The 24272-nt window shown below is 40.4% G+C and overlaps 2 protein-coding genes across 4 annotated transcripts; one reads left to right on the plus strand and one right to left on the minus strand.

The window, feature by feature from the left end:
* Positions 1-86: 86 nt before the first annotated feature.
* dclre1a (DNA cross-link repair 1A (PSO2 homolog, S. cerevisiae)) lies at positions 87-9708 on the plus strand. 2 transcript variants are annotated; one of them, XM_034120110.1, is made up of 10 exons: positions 87-756; positions 1752-3074; positions 3164-3297; positions 4577-4695; positions 4889-5032; positions 5286-5431; positions 6556-6710; positions 7659-7800; positions 9186-9317; positions 9462-9708. In XM_034120110.1, the coding sequence occupies exons 1-10, from the start codon at positions 345-347 to the stop codon at positions 9479-9481; spliced, it is 2727 nt and encodes a 908-aa protein (XP_033976001.1). In that variant the 5' UTR covers positions 87-344; the 3' UTR covers positions 9482-9708. The 2 variants fall into 2 exon arrangements, with proteins under 2 accessions (XP_033976001.1, XP_033976000.1); XM_034120109.1 differs by having other exon boundaries at positions 9186-9708.
* A 1398-nt stretch (positions 9709-11106) lies between these two features.
* On the minus strand, positions 11107-24003 carry LOC117473928 (pleckstrin homology domain-containing family S member 1-like). Of its 2 annotated transcripts, XM_034119895.1 has the most exons (16): positions 23933-24003; positions 21400-21437; positions 20927-21024; positions 20710-20828; positions 20430-20564; positions 19810-19885; positions 19638-19667; positions 18609-18662; positions 18157-18228; positions 16742-16866; positions 16518-16565; positions 16297-16422; positions 14775-14900; positions 14168-14293; positions 12665-12800; positions 11107-12579 (listed from the first exon to the last, which is right to left on the minus strand). In XM_034119895.1, the coding sequence occupies exons 2-16, from the start codon at positions 21422-21424 to the stop codon at positions 12508-12510; spliced, it is 1368 nt and encodes a 455-aa protein (XP_033975786.1). In that variant the 5' UTR covers positions 21425-21437; positions 23933-24003; the 3' UTR covers positions 11107-12507. The 2 variants fall into 2 exon arrangements, with proteins under 2 accessions (XP_033975786.1, XP_033975787.1); XM_034119896.1 differs by lacking the exon at positions 18157-18228.
* Positions 24004-24272: the final 269 nt, after the last annotated feature.

The raw sequence follows: 24272 nt of genomic DNA on the forward strand, positions 1-24272 counted from the left end.
TTAAAATAATGTGCTGAATTGTGTTAAATGTGCTGCTCTGTTTCTCTATGTGTCTTTACTTTATTCAGTGTTGTGCTGTGGCGGTAAGCGCTAACATGTCGAAACATAATAGTATGAAGCTGAAGAAGAAACTAGCTCTATATCGTAAATATTAATTATGATAAGCTAGTTCAGCACTCGGAATTATCCTTACAATTTTAAAAGGAATCTACTATAAACGTTAAAGTACTGTAACGTTTATAATTTTCGTCAACCGCGGGATGTTATCTAATCCAATCCTTGTGTTATAACGAGGGTTTTGGGGAGGAGGTAATTGGACAAACTAATGGTTTCTTTTTCTCCAAATGTCACAAAAGGACGACTCTGAAGATGACATTTGGGAATATAAACCTCTGGAGAAGAGAAAGAAGAAGAACGATTCACCGGCTGTAACTGTGACCAAAAGATGTACTGTCAGAAAAAACTCAAAGAGAGACACTTCTTTCTCTGTCAAGTCAGCTGATAGCAAAGTCAAGAAAGCTGAACATGGAGATTGTGGGTCTGTTGTTAATGGAGACAGCAGTTTAGAGGCCCTTGTTCTTCCATCAAAGTCATCCACTGCTAGGGACACAGTGCAGACAGACAATGCTGCTGATGAGGGACCATCCTCTGGAGACTTTTGCCCCATGTGTCAGATGCCTTTTTCCATTTTGGTGGTACAGACTCAAAGATGGCATGTTGCTGAATGTCTTGACACCCCCAGAGACACATGCAAAGGTACAGATATCCATACTTCATTAAAAAATAAACCGTTTGACCACATGCATCATCTTCATCAGAGACCCATCATCAAAAATAACTACATATATGTGTGTCTTGTACCTTTCATCCTGCATTCAGGGGAACACATGCAGTTGTCAATTGTCAATGGGGGGGGGGGAAACATATTTTTCAATATACTTTTTAAAATGTAACTATTGCAGGGAAGAACCTGAAAACAAGTGATTACAGGCAGACTGGTGCAGTTACATGATTCATTTTGAAAACGCTTACAATGGCAGTAGGTCTGGCAGGCAGGTCACAGCCACATAAACACATGATAAACTGACATGGAAAAAAAGAAAATGGGCTGTTATAAGGGCAGCAGGATCTATTAAGAGGTGATTGAAAGCAGGTGAGGTGGAGGGCAGGAAGGGAAAGGCAGATGAGTGAATTGGAAAGAGGTGTGCAGATAGGAATTGGCAATTAAGGGTCTGGGGAATGAAGTACAGCTGAGGAGTAGAGACAAAAGAAGCTGGTGACGACTCAGGAGATAGTTTTATTGAGTTTAGATGTACATTAACAATACATAATGCACCATATCAATTCAAATGATCTTACACTTTAGCTTATGTGATGTACCTATGTTTGTTTCTCTTTCAGCCACTTCTTTATTTACTGGTCATAATTCAAGTTTCGATATTAAGAACATGGTTAATGCCCATATTTTGGTCAACCCCAAGTTTGTAAAACAGTCAATTCTCAATTAAAATGTCAAGTCTCAATCCCAATTTAAGAAAACCTGGACTACATAAATAGTCTTTTTTTTTTTTAGAAAGCTCCCTTGAGACAGCTGAATTGATGCGATGTGTAAATTGATGTATAGGTACAGTATTTTGAGTATATGTATCGTCAAACTGTTTTATCAGAATTTGCATGTGCTGTTGCTTTTAAATTACCATTTAGTACTCTGTTGATAAGTCTGTCTACATTTTTTTCTGTTTTTCACACAGAATGTCCAGGTGGCCTCCAGTGCTGCTCCATCATTCCTAACCATTATAAGAAATGTAACCACACCGTCCTGGCCCAATGTCGAGCAAACGGTGACACAGCCCTCCTCAGTCTGTCCCAACAGGCAGGGACCAGCAGGGGGACGAGCCTCAGCTGTCTCCCAGGGCTGCTAAACAATGAGCAGGATGGCTCTACTTTAGAGACTTCCCAGGATAGTGTTCTCAGTGTTTCTCTGTTATCCACTCACAGGAATCTCACTGGAACACCTCCATCTAAACGTACAAATGGACTCATGTTGCTGCGCTCACCTGGCCCAGAGGATTTAAAGAAAAAGAAAGGCTGGTCGTCCTCTACTAAAACCAAAAAGTCTATCAGTTCTTCCCAGGAAATTAAACCAGAGCTTTCATCCCCTCCTGTGAAGGCAGCGAGTGGAAGAGACACTTGTGACGGTTTGATAAAAAGTGAACCTTCCCCTGACATCGATGATGAAATATCTTACTCTCCTCTTTCTGAGTTTCCTGCAGAGATGGAAGTCAAAAGCAGTGAATGTCGGAAAGCTCTTTTTAAAAAGGATACATTTGAGAATGAGGATGAAAACTCAAAGGTGCTGTTTAACGACGGTTTCTCAAGTGACGATGAAGTTCTCACAAAATTTTTAGATAGTTTAGAAACCAATAATAATGTGCCTTCTTCCTCTGACACCCAGCTGGAGTCAGTTACCTCATCGCCGCCCACTAATCAGCTAGCTGCTGAAAACAGAGCTCATTCAACAGGTGCTGTCAGTCCATGTCAAAGCAGCATTCAGTCTCCTCAAAGTATTGTTTTAGAGCGCCTCAGAGAATCTCTTCTCAGCTCGGATCAGAGCGTGCATTTGGAAAACTTGACTGACAGCAGTATTCAAGTGCCTCCATCACAAACCTCCACTGTCCAAGGATCTCAAAACATGGTGCCACAGAAGGGCCAGATCAAAGCAGGTCAGGCCTCCGGTATGAAGCAGACAGATATTGGGGTGTTTTTTGGTCTCAAACCCCTCAAGAAAAAGGAGAAAGAGCCTGAAAGTGGACCAAATGAACTCAACGCCACCTCTGTTCCAAGACTGGGTGAAAACTCAGGACAGAGACAACAGAAAGGAGACAGGCAAAGAAAAAGTAAGGCTGCCACAGCTGCAGATACCTCTCATGGCTCAGTGGCTGTAGATAATAGTAAAGCTCAGGCTGAACCAGGTAAAGGTAGGACCAGAGGATGGGGAGGAAATAGGTGGACCAGGAGGAACGCTGATGGAGAAGTAGAGCTGCCGCTTTGTCCCTTCTACAAGAAGATTCCAGGTGAGGGAAGGACCATGCACCATTTACTGCTGCGTAAATATGTTAATTCTTTGTGTGTTGTAATGTAAGTTTTTCTTTATTTTACATAGGCACAAAGTTTACCATAGATGCATTTCAGTATGGGGAGATCCAGGGCATCACTGCCTACTTCCTGACACATTTCCACTCAGATCACTACGGAGGGTTGACCAAGAAGTCCACATTGCCAATCTACTGTAACAGAGTGAGTCAAGTCTAGAGTATTGTAAAATGGGACCTCCATGAATATTTAATTGATTGAAGTGATTTATATTTTTGTAGACTGGTAAGATTGTCCAACAATTAGGCACTTAAGCTTAACCTCTGTGTTTTGAAATTATGACTATTTTATGACTAGATTATACCGTGGCATTTCTTTTGGAGGGACTTTTTTGCTTACATTTTTCACATTAAACATTTAAGGATGGTGGTTTTTACCCACCCCAGATTTCATTTGAGTTCAGCACTGAAACTTAATTCCACGCAAACTCAACATTTGAATAATGCATACAGTGAAAAGAAAGAGCTTTAGAGATGGCTGTAGTCTGTATTGCTTCCAAAACGTCAGGTCTCCCCTCTAAAGGCCTTTAAGTAATTGAATACTGTGCATTCTTTGAAGTTGCTACAAACCTTTTTTTTAAATAATATATCCTCTTTATTTGTATCTCATTAAAAAGCTTTCTGACTGTTCTCTTCCACAGAACTCAGAGTAAATGCCTGACCCATTTCTTATCTCTCTGCATTCACTCTAATGAAAAAGGAGCTTGCAGTTGGCAGCGATGAATACAAATTTGCCAATGGCTCTGACAATATTATAGTCGATTGAAATTTCGAGACCTTTTGTTCATGTAATACCTGGGAAATGTAGTACGACTGGGTCTCATTTAGTCCTTCTTTATCAGATTAGGAGTTTTGTCCCTGTGTGTGTGAACTAGGCAATATACTGACTGATTCGAGGTTTATAGAAAAACAAGCACACGTTTTTGATTTGATTAGAAATATAATTGGGTTACAGTAAGACATTTGAGGCTTTTTATTTATCTTACTTGGATATTTAAGAACTTGCTTCTGAAAGTAATTATAATATCCCAATAGATCTGGAATAAAATGTATTGGTGGAAGACGCTGGATAAATGGGTCATGATTTATTACAGTGTCTGCTATCTTGGGATTACAACTAAAACAGGCTTTCAAGGACTCATTGGTATTCCACTGGGGTTTTGTTTATTTGGTAGGTCACAAAAAATCAAATTGGACGCTAGGTAGGTCATAGCCTAGAAAAGTTTGATCGCTGAGTGTGGACGGTGTTACATATTCACTTATAATAAAATACAAGACAATCTCATTTGTGGTCACGTTAATGCAAAAGTGATTACAATACCCATGTTTTATTAACTTTTTATAGAATAATCTTGGTTTTACTTGCTTTTCTGCTGAGTAAACCACAGAGATGTTTTTGACTGACAGCTGCCTCTCCTGTTCAGATTACAGGGAACCTGGTGAAGAGCAAACTGAGGATAGCAGAGCAGTACGTCCACATCCTCCCCATGAACACCCCGGTCACCGTGGAGGGAGTCAAGGTTACCCTCCTGGAGGCCAACCAGTGAGTCATCAACATTACGTCAATACCCACCAGGCCAGGGTCTGACACTGATTTCAAAGTCAGACAGACTCAAGCAAACTGCCTTAATGCGTTCACTGAGGAATACTAAGAGGGTGTTCTTTTGTGAAACTGTATGCATTTTTAGTTTGTATCTATATCCGGCTTAACCTCCTGTGTGCGGCTGTGCTTTCAGTTGTCCCGGAGCGGCCATGTTGCTGTTCCTCCTGCCTGATGGACAGACGGTCCTCCACACCGGGGACTTCAGGGCTGATCCCTCGATGGAGACGTACCCCGAGTTACTCAGCTGCAGGGTGCAGACGCTCTACCTGGACACCACGTTAGTACCAGTCCGTCTCCTTTTATATACAATGAATTGACCGGTTGTGGTACTGAATGGCAGAAACAGGACTGTGGGTATACGTGTGACCTTTTAGCGATGTTCCCTGTATTTTTAAACTCTTCTCATGTGGATCAATATGGGCTGAAATGTGTGCAGTGTCCTCATTCGCTCATGTAAGACACTCAGTAAAGGTGATGAAGAAGGAAAGGAAACTCCGATTTTTTTAATATAATATAATATATCCCTGTAGCTACTGCAGCCCTGAGTACACCTTCCCCAGACAGCAAGAGGTCATCAACTTCGCAGCCAACACCGCCTTCGAACTGGTGACGCTCAACCCTCGTACGCTGGTGGTGTGCGGATCCTACTCTGTGGGGAAAGAGAAAGTCTTCCTGGGTGAGTGTATTAATATATTCATGTACGTTAACACCAACACATACTGCTGGACTCAAAGTAAATGTGTTTCCGAACCCAAAAAGAAGATTGCTTTTTTTTTGTCTGTCGCTTCATATTGCTACCTGACCTTTTTCCTCCCTCTGAAAGGTCATGTGAGATTGCGTGTTGTCTCGAATGAGAGCGCCGTGGAGAATTTATGGATTAGTTTGTTTTGAGAAAAGAGCCACTCCTGTATCCTAAAGTGACGCATGAACTCTTCCAGTCATGTAGTGAAGTAATTGAAAAACAACGATGTCCTCACAGAAAGCGTTCAGTCTGTAATCACATTAGCTTCAACCAGCTCTGCATGACATTAGAACGGGATAGAGACGCTAGAGCGCTTTTGGAGGAAGAAACTTCATATTGAAATAAAATATACAATTGCTCAGTGTGTGTGTGAGGAGCTCTTAAATACCATAACGGACCGTCTACACAGCAGCGTTAAAAAAATCTTGAAACGCTTCTGCCCATTCACTTTGAATGGGGTGACGTCACTTTCCCTCACTTTTCGCCGAACTGCATTGTGGGCAGGCGAGCGGAGATTTTCAGGATTTTCAGGATTCAAAGTTGAACAATGTTCAACTTTTGAGGCTGAGGTGGAAGCGTCAGCCAATCAAATCCCGTGTACGCAAATCTGACAGTTCAAGCTCTAGCCAATCAAACGGCGTGTATGCTGGGAGAGACATACCGCAGGTCATTTCCTCATATTCCAAAAAATGGAGGAGAAATTAGCGGTAGCGAATCAATCACCCGGTGCTTTATGACCAGACCTACCGGGATATAAACCGGAGGAGCCAGGCATGGAGGGAGGTGGCAGAGACAGTGGTAGGTTTTCGCCTGTTTTGGGGAGTTTATATCCAGTTTACTTCGGGCTTTTTTGCTTCGTATGTCGCGGGCGGGAGATTCATGTGATTGGTTGTTCGTGCCTTGCTCGCAAAAAATCCTCAAGCTTCAGATACGCCCACCTCCAAGATTTTTTTAACGCTGCTGTGTAGACGGTCCGTAACACTATATCAACTTAAGGCTGAATTTCCATTTTCCACTTTCATAGTTCTTACACAGACTTTGTTCTGCTTCCTTTGTAGCGCTGGCCGAGGTGCTGGGCTCTAAAGTGTGGCTCTCTAGAGACAAATACAACATCATGTGCTGTCTGGAGTCGGAGCAAATCAAACAACGTATAACCACCGACCTGAAGGCCGCCCAGGTCCATGTGCTGCCCATGATGCACCTCTCCTTCAAAGTAAGTACAGCAGTCGTTTTTTTCCAATTCTTATGTGTTTTTTTCCAATTCTTATGTGTGCCTTTTATCTTTTCTTATGTATGCCTTTTATCTATTATTGTAATATTATATTTTATTATAATGTTATGTTTGCTGTGAAGCACTTTGGTAAACCCTCTGTTTTTAACATGTGCTATAAAGTGGATTGGATTGGACAATTTCATTATGTAATACACTACTTAGTGAGATGAAGGAGAACAACACTAACTAAAATAATGATATACAATTTCTCAAATGGTGTGAAAATTGTATACAAATGATTCTGTTTATCAAAGGCTGTGTCTTCTTATTTAAGGACAGTTTATTTAGATGTGCTAACACGTCTTTTATTCTGCTTGTGCTCGACTCATAATAAGCAAGTATCCGGGACAGCAGTTTAAATAATTAGGGAATGCTTATTATGATGACCAGGCACATCATCTCTCTCTAAAAGGACCAACGCGTTTTAATTTGCCATCTGTAGAACCACAGATAAGTCCCAGAGTCGGTATAATTCAAGCATCACTAGGCACAGAAAGGCTGAGTCGGGAGGAAAAAGATTCAGTTTGGGTTTGCAGTGAGCCCTTTGAGAATGAATGTTTGAGAATATCATCAAAAGTGCTTCTATAACTGGCACAGTCACCTTGAAAGAAATGGATATTAGATCTATAAAATGTTTGCATTGTGAATAACCTCTTTGCAGTTTTGTTTGCAAACAGGGGATGAAATGAACATTGAATAACTTTTTCGTTGGATGATGAAGCTTCCTAGCATTGGAGCACAAAAGCTGATATCATTTTAGATCAGATTGATGTATATATTTAGCAGCTGCTCTTTGTTGTTAGCTGTGTTTTCAGGTACAGTGCAGCTCTGTTTGAATATGAAAAGGCTCACTTCCATCCCTCCTTCTCACCCACATCTTATCTCCAGAAACTGCAGGACTACCTGGCACGCTTCTCTGGAAAATATGATCAGCTGGTGGCCTTCAAGCCCACAGGATGGACCTTCAGCCAGAAGGTGGAATCAGTGGAAGATATTCAGCCTCATATCAATGGAAACATCTCCATTTATGGTACAGACTTATCTTTATTTCATTTTCTTTTTTACAACATTTATTTATCAGGAGTAACAAACGTACATTCTCACACAGTATAAACATAGAGAAAAACACAAAAACTTTGGGGTGTGTGTGTGTGTGTGTGTGTGTGTGTGTGTGTGTGTGTGTGTGTGTGTGTGTGTGTGTGTGTGTGTGTGTGTGTGTGTGTGTGTGTGTGTGTGTTGTGTGTGTGTGTTGTGTGTGTGTGTGTGTGTGTGTGTGTGTGTGTGTGTGTGTGTGTGGTGTGTGTGTGTGTGTGTGTGTGTGTGTGTGTTGTGTGTGTGTGTGTGTGTGTGTGTGTGTGTGTGTGTGTGTGTGTGTGTGTGGTGTGTGTGTGTGTGTGTGTGTGTGTGTGTGTGTGTGTGTGTGTGTGTGTGTGTGTGTGTGTGTGTGTGTGTGTGTATACAAGGGGCCGTGGTGGTTGTATAGATGCTAAGATTGATGCTAATGAATCAGTGTTTGAAGGTCTTCTGCATTATTCAGAGCTGTTAATGACAATCCCCCTCTTTCTTTTGTACTGAGCATAAAACAGAGCCTTTTAATGGCGAATAATCCTAATTGTCTTGTTGCCACACACTGATTAAATCAAATAGCAGCTTTTTTCTCCTGCCAAGAAGATGCTGCTGCGTGTGTCTTTAGTCATGGACAGCTCTGCCGGACAGTTGTCTTGGCAGTAAACCCCAGCTCTGAAAAGACTTAATTTCACACTGCAGATGAAGCCTGTTTCATTTCCTGAGCGGATCCATCAACAGCACCAGCCATCTGGCCTGTAACTCACAATCACCAGCCGGAGCGCATCGTTCCTTCCTCCTCAGCAGTTAGTGTGTCAGTCAGGCAGAAGATCATTTGTGCCTTTCTCTCTCCTCCTTGTGTTCAAATCTCCTCCCTCTTGCTCTTCCCAGCCATATGCTAATATTGCTCCTAATATTATTCTCCGCATGTGGGATCGTTGACTGTGTTCGTGAGTGGGTTCAGTTTCAGGTAGATCTGGTTAAAGGGAGGATTACGAGTACGATAAGATGTCTTAATATCTCCGCAAAACAAAAAACGAGACATATGATAGGCTGATCTTATCATCAGTAACTCTCTCCGTGTGCTTTTACAGTGGAATATTCTGAGCCCGAGGGTCACTTCTGGCCCCTTTTGTTAGAATGTGCCCAGTTGCTTGTCTTACTATTCCCCCTTATTTTTAGATATGGTCTGAAAGTCTGAAAAGTGACTTATTCCCAACAGGACTTAATAAATAAAGTAATAGATACCTATACTTGAACAACCCTTAGTTTATCTGTGGATTGATCATCTGTTCTCAGCATGGATACATTGTTTACATGTTGATGGTAACCCCTGTGTTTCCCTGACAGGAGTCCCTTACAGCGAACACAGCAGCTTCCTGGAGATGAAGCGCTTCGTCCAATGGCTTCAGCCGCTGAAGATCATCCCCACAGTGAACAACGGCAGCTGGGCCAGCAGGAAGGCTATGGAGAAGTGCTTTAGTGAGTGGCTCAGCGAGGCTAAAGCTAACACCAATTAATTCTCAATGATTTATGACCAAAATTATATTTTAACTAAACTAATGTTATTGCTTTTATTGAAGTTGCTTCAGAGTTCTGAGCTTTTACACCAACTTTGTATTGCAGTGCGTAGGTGGACATCATGAACTGAAACACAGCTAATGAAAAAAAAATGCGGTTGCACACGGATCATGTCAGTTAGACCTTACCCAGAAGTATTATATACGAAGGAACTGAATTGAATGGATGTGTTTACTGCCTGCTGGGGCATGTGTATTATATATAATGCAAACGCTGCCTTGCAATTGTGCAATTTGATAATTGTATTTTTGTATTTAATATTTGTATGCTTCAAATAAATCAATATTTCAGACATTCTTGTAACACTTGTACCTTTTGTTGCAACATGAAATGTAAACTTAATATAATTTTTTAAAATAAATGATTGTACAGGTTATTATGCAACAGCATCAACGCCTCCTCAAGGACTGTTAAGTGAGAATGCCCCTGATGTGATGTATACTTCACATTTTACAAAAGAATATGATTGAAAGTTGCCTTAACACTTCTTGTAAGTTTCCATCACTTTTTATTTATGAATTATCTCAAGGCATTTCATTAAACCTGTCGTCTCTTTTCCTATTTCAAATCATGCTTATTAGCCACTTCACTAGGTGGCCGATGTGATAACCACTGCATTACTGCCTCTGCCCACAGCAAGCCATTTCCAGTGAATCATTTCTTTTAGTAATGGCATATGTTATTCTTCCCTTAGGCATGAATAATATGTATGAAGTCCCAGCAAACTGATTGCCTGGGCCCGCTGCTTGTTGAAATGTCTTCCTGTTTTTTCAGCGTATGTCTTATTCATGTCTGATTTTTGGGAGGGAAATGTGTCTACAAATAATGAAGAGTCAATCATATGTACAACACATCACAGTTAAGAGTTGTTATTAACAATCTAATTGTATAATCCTGTATATTTTGTAAAGATAATGCAATTAAACATCCCATGTTCTGTGATTTGAAGAGAGGGTAAACTGGATGCTCAGGTTATTGCTTAAAGTGGACCTATCATGCTATATTATAATAATATAGTGTAGGACCATACCTATATAAGGCATATTTATACTTTTTTTTTTTCAAAATACCAAAGAGATCATGCATTTTAGCCATGCCTCATTTCGCTCAATTTGCACATTTTTACCCGTTTTAGCAAGGGCAGATTCAGTGAGAACAGCACCACCTACAGGCCTGGCATATGTACTACAGCGTCTCCAGCGCTTTCGAACGGCAATGGCCGTGGCTGTCTCCTCCTGATTGGTGGAGTTGGCCCAATAGCTGTAGCGCCACTTCTGTGACGTCATTGAAGTGTTCAAATCTGAATCAGTTTTTATCCGATCCGTTGCAGCCCCTTTTTTAGAGATTTGGGTATGGAGGAAAATAGAGAGGGTTGTGTTTTCTGACACTTGGTGAGTTCCCTGGAACACCGGGGACACATATTCATGTATAAAAGACGTACAAAAGTGCATTTTGCATGATAGGTCCCCTTTAAGCTGATACTGAATACCTGCCAACTTTGTATATTTAGACACCCTTCAGCTGTGACTATGCTTCTCTCAATAACAATGAAATGATAAGCTAGATAGTTATACTAGCTGTTATATACATACACTTTTTGAGATTTTGGAAGTAAAGGAGCTGGAATTATGTTAATCTAATCATGCTGCATTCCTTAGTCCAAAAAAGGCATTTGAAAAAATACAAATGGTCCATTTAACAATCTGGTAATTAGTTTTATATTCAAATACAATTAAAACATTCATTCAACACTGATTTGCAGCACCCTCTGAGAGGATGGATTTATTTATAACAGAGTATTTAAAGTACAGTAATGTCTCTCATCTCTGATTAATAACTCCATTTAAACTTAAAACAATCATCTTGATAAGGCGTATAAGATGCCATTAAAATATTAACAGTGTAAGATGTTTTTGTATTTGATGATAACAGTTATAAAGCTCGGACTGGATGGTAGGTAGCACTTCAAGTGAACCAGCCTTGCAGATAAGTTCCATCTGATGTTGTCTGTCGCGGAGAGGCATTGGTCACCAGACATCATTTAAAAAGGATTAAAAAACATCTTCCCAAGCTATATTAAAATTACAATCCAGCAAAGTGTCTTCAGCTTTAAATCGGAGAGAAAGGGATGAAACGGCCCAACGCTATTCCCTCTGCATATTAATTCACAAGACTCACCCTAAGGTGTGGTAGACGACATGAAATATATACTGGTTCTGTGATCTGTTTCGTCATTCATCCGCTCCTCATCACTGTCAAAGCAGACATATAAAGGAAGAATTATGCACATAAGCCTCACACAATAACAACAAAGGCATTTGGACAAACAATGCACCCGTCTATTTCAATTTCCTTGGACATGCATTAGATTACAATCTAATTTAATCACAGGTGCCACTTACTGAGCAAATTGGAATTTACCCAGTATTGCTCAGTGATGACATTCGCACAACAACAATGTTACAGAGATTAAAATAAAGCTTTAAAATTCACTTCAACTTTATATTATATATTTAATTCCTTCATTTGGATCATAAATGTTGATTCAGAGCATCTTTCTTCATCTTCATGGTCTTCAAATCACTTTAAGTCACTTCCTCTCTTCTTGGATAGAGGTTAATTATAAAAAATAGCTTTCTTACAAAGTGCATATACAATTTTCTACACATTAGGCCTTGTATTAAAAAAAAGACAATTTGTCTTGGGTCTAGGTGTTGTGAGAATGTTATTTTTTTAGTATCACAAAGGCGGTATGAGGAAATGTTTCAGTAAAAGCCTTTGTTTCCTTCCCGGTACAGCTTAGTCACTACAAAACATAATGACATTATTATAGGTCAATCTCTGCTAAAACTGCAAGTCATTGGCAACTAAATGTTTTTGATCTGTCCTCATGATCGTGAGTCATGAGATTTGGAAATCATTTTCTACTTCACTTTAACTTCCTCTATACGTTTGAATCAGGTAAACCTTAGAGTGATAGATCAATAGGAACTGCCTACATCCCGGGGGAAAGTACTGTCCGTTTGTAAGGGAGTCAATACATGGTACAAACCAACATATTGTGGAAGTAACTCTCATGTTTAGTTTGCATTCAGTCGATGCAGTAGCCGTTTGGTGAATGCAGCGGTGGGCATCCAGGCCGGCGCAGGATGGTCACTTTCACCTGAAGAAAGGGAAATAATTGACCTTTTACACAGTTATTGATATCATGAATGCTCAGTATATTTTGCCATTTTTTCTGGACGTACCTCATTCTTGAGAGACTTGCTGAGGAACATGTTGAACTCGTCCACGGTGGCGCAGTGCAAGTCATTGATTGCCAGAATTTCGTCTCCTTTGTGAAAGAGGCACACAGTCTGCGGCTGGCCTGTCCACGCAGACACACTACAATACACACATATACACACACACACATAGTTTTAGATTCATCCTGGAGCTCGAAATCACAGAGTAATTTACATTGTGCCTTTTTTGTACTTGTGCATCCATACAGATCTGTCCTTGTGTCGGAGCATTCTCTCCAAAATAAAGTCACATAACATGCAGAACAGTCGGCCGATAGCTGATAACAGGTAAGGCTTGCCCAGTGTTCTCTGCAATGCAATTCTACGGAGATATAACAGAATCTAGGTCAACTTCAGAGACAGTGATGATACTGTACGGCTGTCTTGATGTGTCGAGTAGGATTTGAGGAGCCACCGAATCTTTAGATAAAGAACATTACTGCTTGACCTGTTTTTGATAAATATTCAGAGAATGGCTGTGCTTCAAAATGCATTCAGCCTAAACACTTCTGTTATCCTTGATCAAACTTCAATAATCCTTCAATTTGTGAGACATGAGTTCAGTCTGGAGAAGCTTCCATGTTTTTCATTACTTTGCTCAAACATTTCCACCAGTCATCTTGTATTAAATGTCTTTTAAAATGTAAACCTATTAAGAAATGTGCCATCAGCAGATAAATGAAGCTCAGCGTAAGTTCAACCAGGAAGACCGTCTTTACTGATTCATTTACTATTTCCATGTTACTACTCTCTCTCCTCTCAATAAGTGATCGGGGGCGTCACTCCCCAGCTTAACCAATCACTTTGCTCTATTCCCACAAGCCTATCATAGCGCTCTGCTAAACCTTTTAAATTAGCCCTCCCCCTCTGACAGCTGTCATTTCAGGTGACTCAACGCAACCCTCCTCCACCCCTTTTCACCTCCTGTTCCTCTGAATCCAGGGTCAAGCTAAACCACTCCTCTTCAGACCGACCCAACTATCCATTCACAACCCCCAGTGTCTAGACCCCAGGGGGGTTTCATCGGATCGGTTCTCCCCTCCCGAATGATACTCCTGCCCAACGGGGACTAATCGCCAAAATCACCATTACATTCATTTGTGTATCCCTGGCAATAAATATGTATTCTTACATCAAAACCGTCTCTCCTGATTGTATTAACGTTGTAGGTCAAACTAACTTTAGATCTTACGGCCCGTCTACACATACATTTTAGCCGTATTGTTTTCTTGTATGTGTAACACACATCTGACAAAAGATGCGTAACAACAGTAATTATGTGTTGGGTGACCTAAACTCAGTACTGTGCATGCATACACCCTGTGAGGACACCGATGCAGAGATAAAGAAGCTGCTTCTCTGCGTAAATAGAGGTAGGAATAAAGATATAGGTAGAGATATAGATGGAGATATGCAGTTGCTGATTTTCAACAAAGTCTAGAAGACTTGTTTGATAGACAAACTTACCTTGGTTTCCCATCCACATCTGTTAGTGTCAGGTGCTTTTTCAAATCTCCCTGCTTGATCTCGAATTCTCTCTCCTCTAGGGTGATGGTTTCAAAGCTTTTATTATCCAGAAGAAAATATGTCAGCCTGGGATGAAGTAAACAAATTATTATTGCCTACTTTTTTTATTCTAGCGGTTTTATAGACCAGGCCTTTAAACAATTCATTTTAACTCTGGAAGAAAGGTCGCCTCAGTTCCTAATGTGTACTGCCAAGCACTGCTTATTATTATTCAACTATCATACCAGCATCTTCTTGCATAAACCTTCAGAAACCACTCAAACCAGTCCAGCAACATGTCAGCGTCAGTCACCCTTTATTTGTTCTCTGTAACCATTACAAAGCAGATTGACCTTTCTGATCTGCAATAGCAATAGCACAGACAGTGCTAAAATGTGTCCTTTTGTCCTAACAAGTATAAAAAAGGTTGAATAAGTGCTCATGCTAACTCTTTCTCAGTTGATCATCACACCCACATAACATGTCCTGATTTATAGTGTAAGACAAGAGAGGTAATAGTATCTACTTGGTAGTTGCTTCTTTGGATTCAGTTACTTTGTAATCTCACCTATCAGAAGAGCTTCCTTGTTCCAGTGTTGGCACAATTGGTGCATCAAGCATATCGTCAGGAGAGATGGCACTGTTGTCACTGGAACTGGTGCTGAGATCTGACAGTGGACGTGTGTTTTTACCTCTGCAAAAGCAAGTTGATTATTACATCACACGTTAGTACACGTTTCACTTGGAGGGTGAAAGATGTGCAGTTCAAAAACCTAAAGAGTTTTCTCTCAGTTATTCAAAAAGGGTACCAGACATCTTGAGATGTTTTAAAAATAGTTCATAAAAACAGCATGAGAGATACAAATCATTACCAAATCACTTTAAAGGCGCAACAGGAAATCTAATTAAGAAGCACTTTAGAAAGGAGTGTTTTGACCCATTTGCCAAATGTAGAAGAGGAAGAAGAGTCTTCAGTGTTGCAGCACAGCAAGTGGCCAGAAAACAAAAATCAGTGTGAAAATACAGAAGAATCACACAGTTTTGTGTTGAAGCATATTTCAGAAACCAAAACAGGAACAGGGGATGATTGCCTGAAACAGCAAGAAGACACACAATGTGGATCGCCTGCTGTATTGGTGATTAACACAATGTCTTTGTAAACAAGCAAGTCAAATCTGATTAGCTAAGACCTGCCCTCCTTGAGATGCTGAAGAAAACAAAAAGGTCTGAAATACTACCTTTTGCATTTTTAGGGCCTTAAGATAAGCAATTAATTTAAGAAAAACACACAAAAGAAAGATGACTTGGTGCAAAAATGAAGGCATTGTCAGTTGTATGGAAAAACTAAGGCTACAGAAAAGGATGATGTTAACACAAAATGTACTATTATTAATTGTCACCATCTGGTGAAAATTCCTGCATTCATCAGATTTTCTTTTTTCGTGCAGTCGTACATTTCACTGCATATTTACACTTACATTTATCCTATAATAGTCACTTCTGGCTGCTGTTTATGCAAAAAGTCAAACATTTCACTTTAAATTGTTACAACAGTAATTGCATACATAGATTTAAAAGCATAATGATATGCATAATAGCACGTATGAGATACAGTGTAGTCAATTTTAGTTTTTTAGGGAGCTCAGAATAATAAACAAAAACAGCTAACGGATGAGATCAGTTACACCTGACCTGTAATTCAGCTTATGTCTTTTACCGCATGCATTATCATGACTCGATAAAATAAATCTCTGCAGATGTTCTGTTTTTAAGGTATAATGTCTACCACAACATGAGCACATAAGTTGTCAAACAGGCTCTGAGGTGCTGCCTTTCTTAGATTCTTAGCTGGTCCTGGAGTGTCAACAGTTCTTTAAAAATAACTCCCTTCTTGTTGTTCGTTTAGGTGTTGGAGCCAATGAGGCCGCAGTAACCTCTGATGAGCGAGCTATTTTGGTATCTAGGGCACTGCCAAAACATGTAACACAAAGAGCATAGGGCACTGACACTGAAGACACAGTGACAAGTCAAAAATAAACACACGGCCCACAAAAAAAAGAAGACAATCTTGTATTTCATCTGTGAGCTACCTGTCCTCAGAGCCTGTCTCCTCATCGAATGGAGGAAGTGGGGAAATCCGAGTCTTCAGCTTGTCAAAGACTTGCGTGACAGACCTCATCAGGGTGCCTCCGGTCACTTGCTCAACTTCACGGTCCCTAAAAACATTTGTCACAATCACCTTCTGTTCATTTGAACATTAATCAGTGATTATTGATCATTTTGAATCTGTCCTTCTATAAAGCAAACTTACGCTGCCAGAGTCACTTGTGCATGTCTTAATTCCGTCATCAAGACATATCTGCAAGTAACAGATATTCAAAATAAGAGATGAACAAATAAATCATATTTATTATTGTATTAATGCAGGTCACAATTTCAGCATGTGTCAATTTAATAAAGTAATTACTAAGAATGAGAGTGTTTTATTTAATTTAATTAGAATGGGAAATACTCAGATTTACAATTAACACTCACACTGAGTCCAAGCTTTTGCGACGGGTGGTGCCATAGTACGCTGGTGATGGTGCTAAGTAGGCTTTGGGAGTGTCGTAGATTGCAAAAGGCTCTGCTGATGCACGTCTTCTGATATTTTCTTCAGTCTAACAGACAATCAGAAAACAATTTGTTGTACTTAATGCAACCAAGACAAAAGTCACCTCTACCATTATCATTGTAGAATACTCAATTGAATTAGATATGTGTTTAACCTGTTCCACTCTGAGCCTGTTTTTCAGGTCTCAGGCTCGAAAATGACATTCCCAGAACAAATGACCATATCTTCCCTTCTAAAAGGGTTAAATTAATAATCTTTGTTCTCAAAGTAATGATAAACCTGTGAGTTGGATGTAGAAGTGTCAGAATCAATATAAATGTTTTTTATTTTAAAGAAAATTCAGATTTTACATAGTAAAAAACTGTAAATTATAGTGTCCGTCCAAAAATTATTTTTTACAGATAGTGAAAACTACCCTTGGATGATGGGTTAGTAGACTAAAAGCTGTAGGAATCCAAAGTACAACATATAATAAGTACCCTGTATCAAGATTGATGCAAAACAAGTGAAATTTGACCTTTTTAGAGAGATTTAGCCAAAAACTGGGCCATCTGGGGTCATTTGGGTGGATTTGACCTATCTCTGGCCCCCCTTGCTCGATTTGGTTGGTTGACATACCCTTGTGACCGTTAGAGCCAATAGAATCGAAGGGGGAGGCTCCCACCCACACACGTTGTAAAGAAAAAATGTGGGCGCTTCGCGTGTGGAAAACGAAACCAATGTGGAGGAATGTCTCCTTCTGGAGTTTGGAAACTAAAACGCAGTTGTATTGCTTATGGATTATCAGAAATAATTTCAAAGAAGGCACAGACACATAGGATGAACCTATGGATTAACTGCAGCATCGTTTTTTTATCGTTTTAATGCCATTGAAGACCACTTTTGACCAAGGTAAGCCATATTTACGTGTTTAGCTTCTTAGCTCCACATGTGATGATGTACGCTTTCGTTTATAGCGTCGCGAATGTTTATCACTGAGTGTTGAGGTTTTTTACACAGATTCAGTGTCTCCAGGACACCAAAAACGAGTGGTTGGCTGTGCATCTAGGATAAGTAATAAGGGAGTTATGAGTGAGTTTAAGTGCCTTTGTAAGTTCCGTTTTTTCGATCGAGGCTAATTCAGAGGCTGAGTGCTAGCATTGTGGGGTTTTTTTGAAAAAAAAAATTAAAAAGATCAGTTAGCTGAGTTTCTTCCCGTTACATGGATATAACACATTCATAGTTTTATTCAATATTAAGATTCCTTAGACGTTGTTTCCTGCAAATGACGCGTTTATCCGCCCGGTACCGGGGGGAAGGTGTGAAACAGGTTAACAAACAAGCAAAAATATAGCACCTCTGATTCTTCAGTGTCATTATCCAAAGCATTGGACGATGGATCAGACAGGGACCGAATTTTCAGCATTGACTGAAAAATAAAATAAAACACACTCATAGCTCCTACTTGTACAAAAATCTAATATTTTTTAAATTATTCCTGCAGCAGAATGTGTTTTCTATAGAAATAAGACTTCCACCATTATTGCAGTTTATATGTTGCTTCAGCCACTTCATCTCAGTGTCCCTGGGTCTGATGCATCGGTAATACATTAAACTCGGATAAAATCGCCAGAATAGGTCATGTAAAAGTGAGGACTAAATGTAAAGGGAGGGCCCACAGATCAACAATGAGATAATATGGATACACATGTTTTTCTCCACACAAAAAGAGAATAACAGATCAAAGGAATGATTGATTGAAAGTATGCATGCATTTAGAAAGTTTTTGTTGACATTTTATGGACCAACCTGTTCAGGCACTGTGGCAGGTTCCTTTTGCCGCATAAAGGGTTTTGAAATAACCTGGTTCAACAAGAAGACAAGATTATTCAAGTCAAAAAGAGAGTTGATTGATAAGCATGGTTGATAGATTTAAACTGTATGGTAGTCGTTTTTGCACTTGTCAGAGACACTGAGGGGATTCAGACTGCCCAGGTGTTGTGATAATGAAGGCAGATGTAGATAGCAGGAAATTGATTTAAATCAATGTAAAAATTAAGTACCAAAAAAAAAAAGCTACTCATTGGAAAATAAAACATGTTTACATTCATTTGAGCCAGGCAACGAGTAATGCGAAAAACAAAAACATGATGAAGTATAAAGGAAATCGTTAAATATGTTATAAAATGTGTTTATGTCTTTCCAAGAATAAGATGAAAACATTGATACCATCACTGCGAACAATCTGTAGCTGGAGCCAGCAGTCTGTTAGCCTAGCTAGCACAGCGACTGAAAACAGCGGGGAGGAAACTAGCCTGACTCTGTTTCAAAATCTGCCAACAAACATCTTTTAAGTTCACTTACATGTTATATCTCATAGGTGCTGTATTTCTTAGGAGCACTGACTAACTTGTGTGTGTCACCTGTGTTGCTAAGCTATCTGGCTGTTAGCTTGAGCAACCTTTTTATCTTACTTATGTGAAAAGCCATAATCTTTTCAACTTACTCTTGGCAAGAAAGTTAAAGGTGGGGTAGGTAAGTTTGAGAAACCGGCTCGAGATCGCTAGAATTTGAAAATAAACAACCGGAGAAAATCTGCCACTTCCTTATAGAGCCCCTCCAGATGACATTTTTTAATGGATTTGTTGTCAAAGCACTTAAGATATTCATTGCTGGATGTTAAGAGCATTCCATGGAATATAACAAAAAGTGTATCTCGAGCCGGTTTCTCAAACTTACCTACCCCACCTTTAATAACTGTTTAAAAAAAAAAAAAGTAAGCTACTTCTGTACAGCAGTCGGTTGTCAACAGACGAGTTAAATACTTTAAATATTTACCTCTATTGTTTGATTCCCATTTGACAGTTCCTTTAGCAAAAAAAAACACATTTACATTGTAAATAGCTGATGTGATGAACAAACATAGATACAAAGAAAAGTGAAGTAGAAAAGACACTTGGTCTTATAATGCTGTTACAAATCATGATAAAGAAATAGAATCTCAATGTACCTCAGAATTCAGACATTTATGTGGCCGATTCTTCAGGGCCTCAAACAGGTCAGAGAACCAGCCGTCCACTTCCTCACTAAAGCAAGAAGGACATATGAAACACTTAAAAATCTAATTTTGAGACTCAAAGAAAATATGGCAATTACATCTATTTTAAAATTCAATTCCAAAATCCTGAGTGGAAATAGTGACCATTAGAAACCAATTTGTCTTAGCCAAGTGGAAGGAAAAGTCATGTTTTAGATGATAGACTACTAGTCAACAGGAAAGCAACATCATTATTCTTTTTTGATTGTTAGAACGCTCAAAATAGTGGATGTTGAGAAGGGCAGGGGAAAGTGTTTTATGAATAATAATTTGGTTTAAAAAATCCCCTTTGACCAATCATTACAAAGAACTAAATATCCAGCTTTAAATTGAGATATCACATTAGGTTGCTTTTTTCTTTAAATATCCACCTTTTTGTGTTTTTGTAGAGTAGAATGAAAGATTATTGAGTTTCAAGAGAGTGTGTGAGGTCAGGAGTCTTACAGCACAGTGTAGTAAAAAGCATGGAAATTGGAAGCTTCTTAATTTTTCACCTCAGTGTTTTATCGCCTGTAAAAAAACAGCTGACTGACCTTGTATCCCCGACAAGGAAGTATTCCCGGCCAGCTGCCCTGATAAAGAGCACACGTGATGGAGCACACTTGAAGCTTTTCTGGACCCATGCCCATCTCTGGTGGTTTTGAGGGGCAACAAATAACAGTGATATCCTGAAAAAGGGACACAAATGACACAAACACTGTAAATTGAGCTGGAAGGGATCTCTACTTAAAACAAATTGCTATTGCATTTAGGAGCTATGCAATACTTTAAATTAATAATTTGTCAATGAATTGGCATTGATTGATAACATACTGTGATAAGTCTATCCCTCCAAGCGGCCTGTCCCTATCATCTGGACTCCTGAAGTACTTCAGTAGGTATTCTTGTTCACTGATTTTGAAAAGCACAAAGTAACGCTTCTTCCATGATTTCTGCAGGAGAAACAAGACAAAAATAAATAATGAAATATTGCAAGAAACAACACATGTAGAGATGAAATTATTTGTATTTGTTGCTGTAAGTCTGTCACCTCTGTCTTCAGCAGTTTTTGGGGAGGAGACTTGAACAGGTATCCAGATCTCACCTCCGCTGTCTTTGCTACTGGTTTGTAGAACACCGTATTTCCACCTGAGAGCAAGAGAAAAGCCTGTTGTGTTGTGATCATTTGCCTAGATCTCATCTTTGTTTTTATAAATCCTCAACTTTCCTTCACTGTAAATTATATTTGGGGAAACCACCAAAGGAATACAACGAACAAAGAAAGAAGAACTGAAAAAATTAGTTTGTTACAAAATTAATTAAAACAATCATCTAATTAAGAAAAATAAAAAAACCTTACTATTAATGAGTGTTTTAACATTGGCACCATTAACATCAGGTTTGCATGATCAATTATCAATAACAATATTTATAAACCGGTTTCTTCTATGCAGCACCAAAATGCCAATAAGTAACTACACCTGAATCCAACAATAAAGCACATTTCCAGATGTGATACGTTACCTATGCTGTTCTGGGTTTTTGGCATTGTGACACCACACCTGAACAAAAGAACACAGGAATGTATCAGTCCCTCTCGTTTTAAAACAGCATCAAAATATCCAGAAGGAAATACTTAAACCTTTTAAACAATCAATGCAGGGTTTGAATAGGCTCAAGTCTTTGTGACAGCATTGAGCTCTATTCACAAAACAAAAGCCACGTTAGGCGCAAGTGAATGAGAAAAATAATAAGACTATATCTTCATAGTTGTAGAAAAAAAGCCTTTTATTAAACTTATTTGTTTTTAAAGTATATTATTGTCACGATCTGTTTGTGTTGTGTTTTGTCATGTCTAGATCTGTCTTTGGTTTCCTGTTTTATTTTGAAAAGTGTTCACCCCCCTTCATGTCTGTTGCTTCCTGTCTCTGTGTTCCCTCCTGCCTGATTACCCGATTGTGTTCACCTTGTGCCCCTGTTTTCTCCTCCCTCCTCACCTGTGTCTTGTTTGTGTGATTAGTCTTGTGTGCATTTAAGTTCTGGTTTTTCTGTCTGTCATTGTGAGATTCTTGATGTTGCTGGAAGGATTTCGTTCTGAGGGATTTCTACGGTTTGCTTTGCCTTATTTTACTTTGTTGCCTGGCCTAGTTCTGCAATAAAAGTATTTTGGATTTCAAACAACATTCTGCATTTGGGTCCTGTGTACCTTGCCCTCCAGCCGTGACAGAAGAATCTCACCAAGATAGACCCAGCAGATGATCCATTTGAGGTGGAATTACGTTCATTTACCTATTCATTGGCTTTCTGCTATGGTAGGTGGAGGGGAGCGTCCAGTGTTGAGCAGAAAGAGGCTGCTCTGGCAGAGGCGCACCAGATGGCAACAGAGAAACCATGTTTATTGAAGTTCTTACCTGGATGGATTATGGACTTCCTCCAGACATGTGATTCCCGGCCTGCTAGCCCCAGGCATGTTAGCCCCCTGCCTCCCAATTCCCAACCTGACACCATACGTCTCGTGTGTTCTGTCTGGAGTCAGCCCCTGCTTCTTCCCCATTTCCTGCTCCTGTCCAGGATCCGTTCTCGGGTACTCGTCTGGCTTTTGGAGGTCCACGGAGCCTCCAAAAGGCTCCTAAGAGAAGGAGTCGCAAGTCCAGGCTACCAGCCCGAGCCCCAGAAGCCATGGTTCCGACTCCAGTAACAGCCCAAGCAGCCATGGTCCCGGCTCCAGTTCCGGCTCTCCGGCCCACTCCAGCTCTCCGTGTCCTGTCGGTGGTCCGGCCCACTCCAGCCCCTCGTGTCCTGTCGACGTTCCGGCCCACTCCAGCCCCTCGTGTCCTATCCTGTTGGGGGTCCCGCCGACTACTGTTCTGCCGGGGGTCCTGCCAACCCCATGTCCTGTTCCGTTGGGGGTCCAGTCAACACTTGTTTCATCGGGGGTCCTGCCAACTCCATGTCCTGTTTCGTTGGGGGTTCCGCTGAGGGTCCTGCCAACTCCATGTCCTGTCCCGTTGGGGGTCCTGCCGACTACTGTTCTGCCGGGGGTCCCCCTGAGTTTCCCAGCCGCTGCCTTCGCCCTCGAGCCCGGCCCCCTAAATTACCCCGACGAGGCCTTCACCCCTGTCTTCGGCCCCCAGAGTGTCCCCACCGCGGACTTCCCTGCTCTGTTGCTGTTCCCCCGGGCCGCCCGCCCGAGTCCCCCTTCTCGGCCTCTGCTTTGCCCCCGGGCCGTCCGCGCGAGTCCCCCTTCTCGGCTTCTGCTTTTCCCCCGGGCTGTCTGCCAGAGTCCCTCCTCCGGTCCCCCTCCACCCACCCTGCTGGACGTTTTGGACTTTGTGTTTTTAGGGACGTCTGGGATCCGTCCCTTGAGGGGGGGGGTGTAATGTCACGATCTGTCTGTGTTGTGTTTTGTCATGTCATGAAATAGTGGCTCTGAAGCAGCTCCTGCCTGATTACCCGATTGTGTTCACCTTGTGCCCCTGTTTTTTCTCCTCATTCCTCATCTGTGTCGTGTGTGTGTGATTAGTCTTGTGTGCATTTAAGTTCTGGTTTTTCTGTCTGTCATTGTGAGATTCTTGATGTTGCTGGAAGGATTTTGTTCTGAGGGGTTTCTACGTTATGCCTTGCCTTATTTTACTTTGTTGCCTGCCTAGTTCCGCAATAAAAGTATTTTGGATTTCAAACAACATTCTGCATTTGGGTCCTGTGTACCTTGCCCTCCAGCCGTGACAATTATGCCCCTTGTAGCACTTTTAAAATTACTTTTAGTAATGAAAGGTGCTTTTACAAATAAAATGTATTATATCATATTTAAAAGATGTTTCCTGTAAAGCCAAATCGGCATTAATTAAAAAGATTAAAAGTATAAACAAACAGAATCTCAGCAGTGTTAAAACTAAAGAATATTCATCATACTTTTTGTTCGATAACAGAATTTAACACTCACTTTTGATCACAAACAAACATGTGCTGGCAAATGAACTTTAAAGTTCACAAATCAATAAAAAATAAGAATTGTCACATGAATCACTGATAACAGGAAAACAAACAAGATTCTTACCTCGGGTGTACCAGATTCTGCTCCCTCACTCTCTGTCACCAAGTGTTCAGGAAGCTGGGTGCTTTATCGTCCTTGGCAAAGTCCGACGAGAACAAGGAACTGGACTTTCTGGTTCCTTGTTGCTTTTAAGGAGCACCTGCTATGTTGTTCAGCTGCATAATTCCAGGCTGCGAAATGTCTTTGTGATGAAGTGATTGGGAATTCGAGGCGAGATTTATATTTATGCACATGATAAATATCTCTTGAAGACTGATTAGTGTGTATGGACATGCATTTAGGTGTTACCCAAAGACACAGGGTAGTTTTGGTAGGATGTAGAGAGAGTTGAGCCAGGTCATAG

This window comes from Trematomus bernacchii, unplaced genomic scaffold (assembly GCF_902827165.1).
Source record: "Trematomus bernacchii unplaced genomic scaffold, fTreBer1.1, whole genome shotgun sequence".
NCBI classification, from domain to species: Eukaryota; Metazoa; Chordata; class Actinopteri; order Perciformes; family Nototheniidae; genus Trematomus; species Trematomus bernacchii.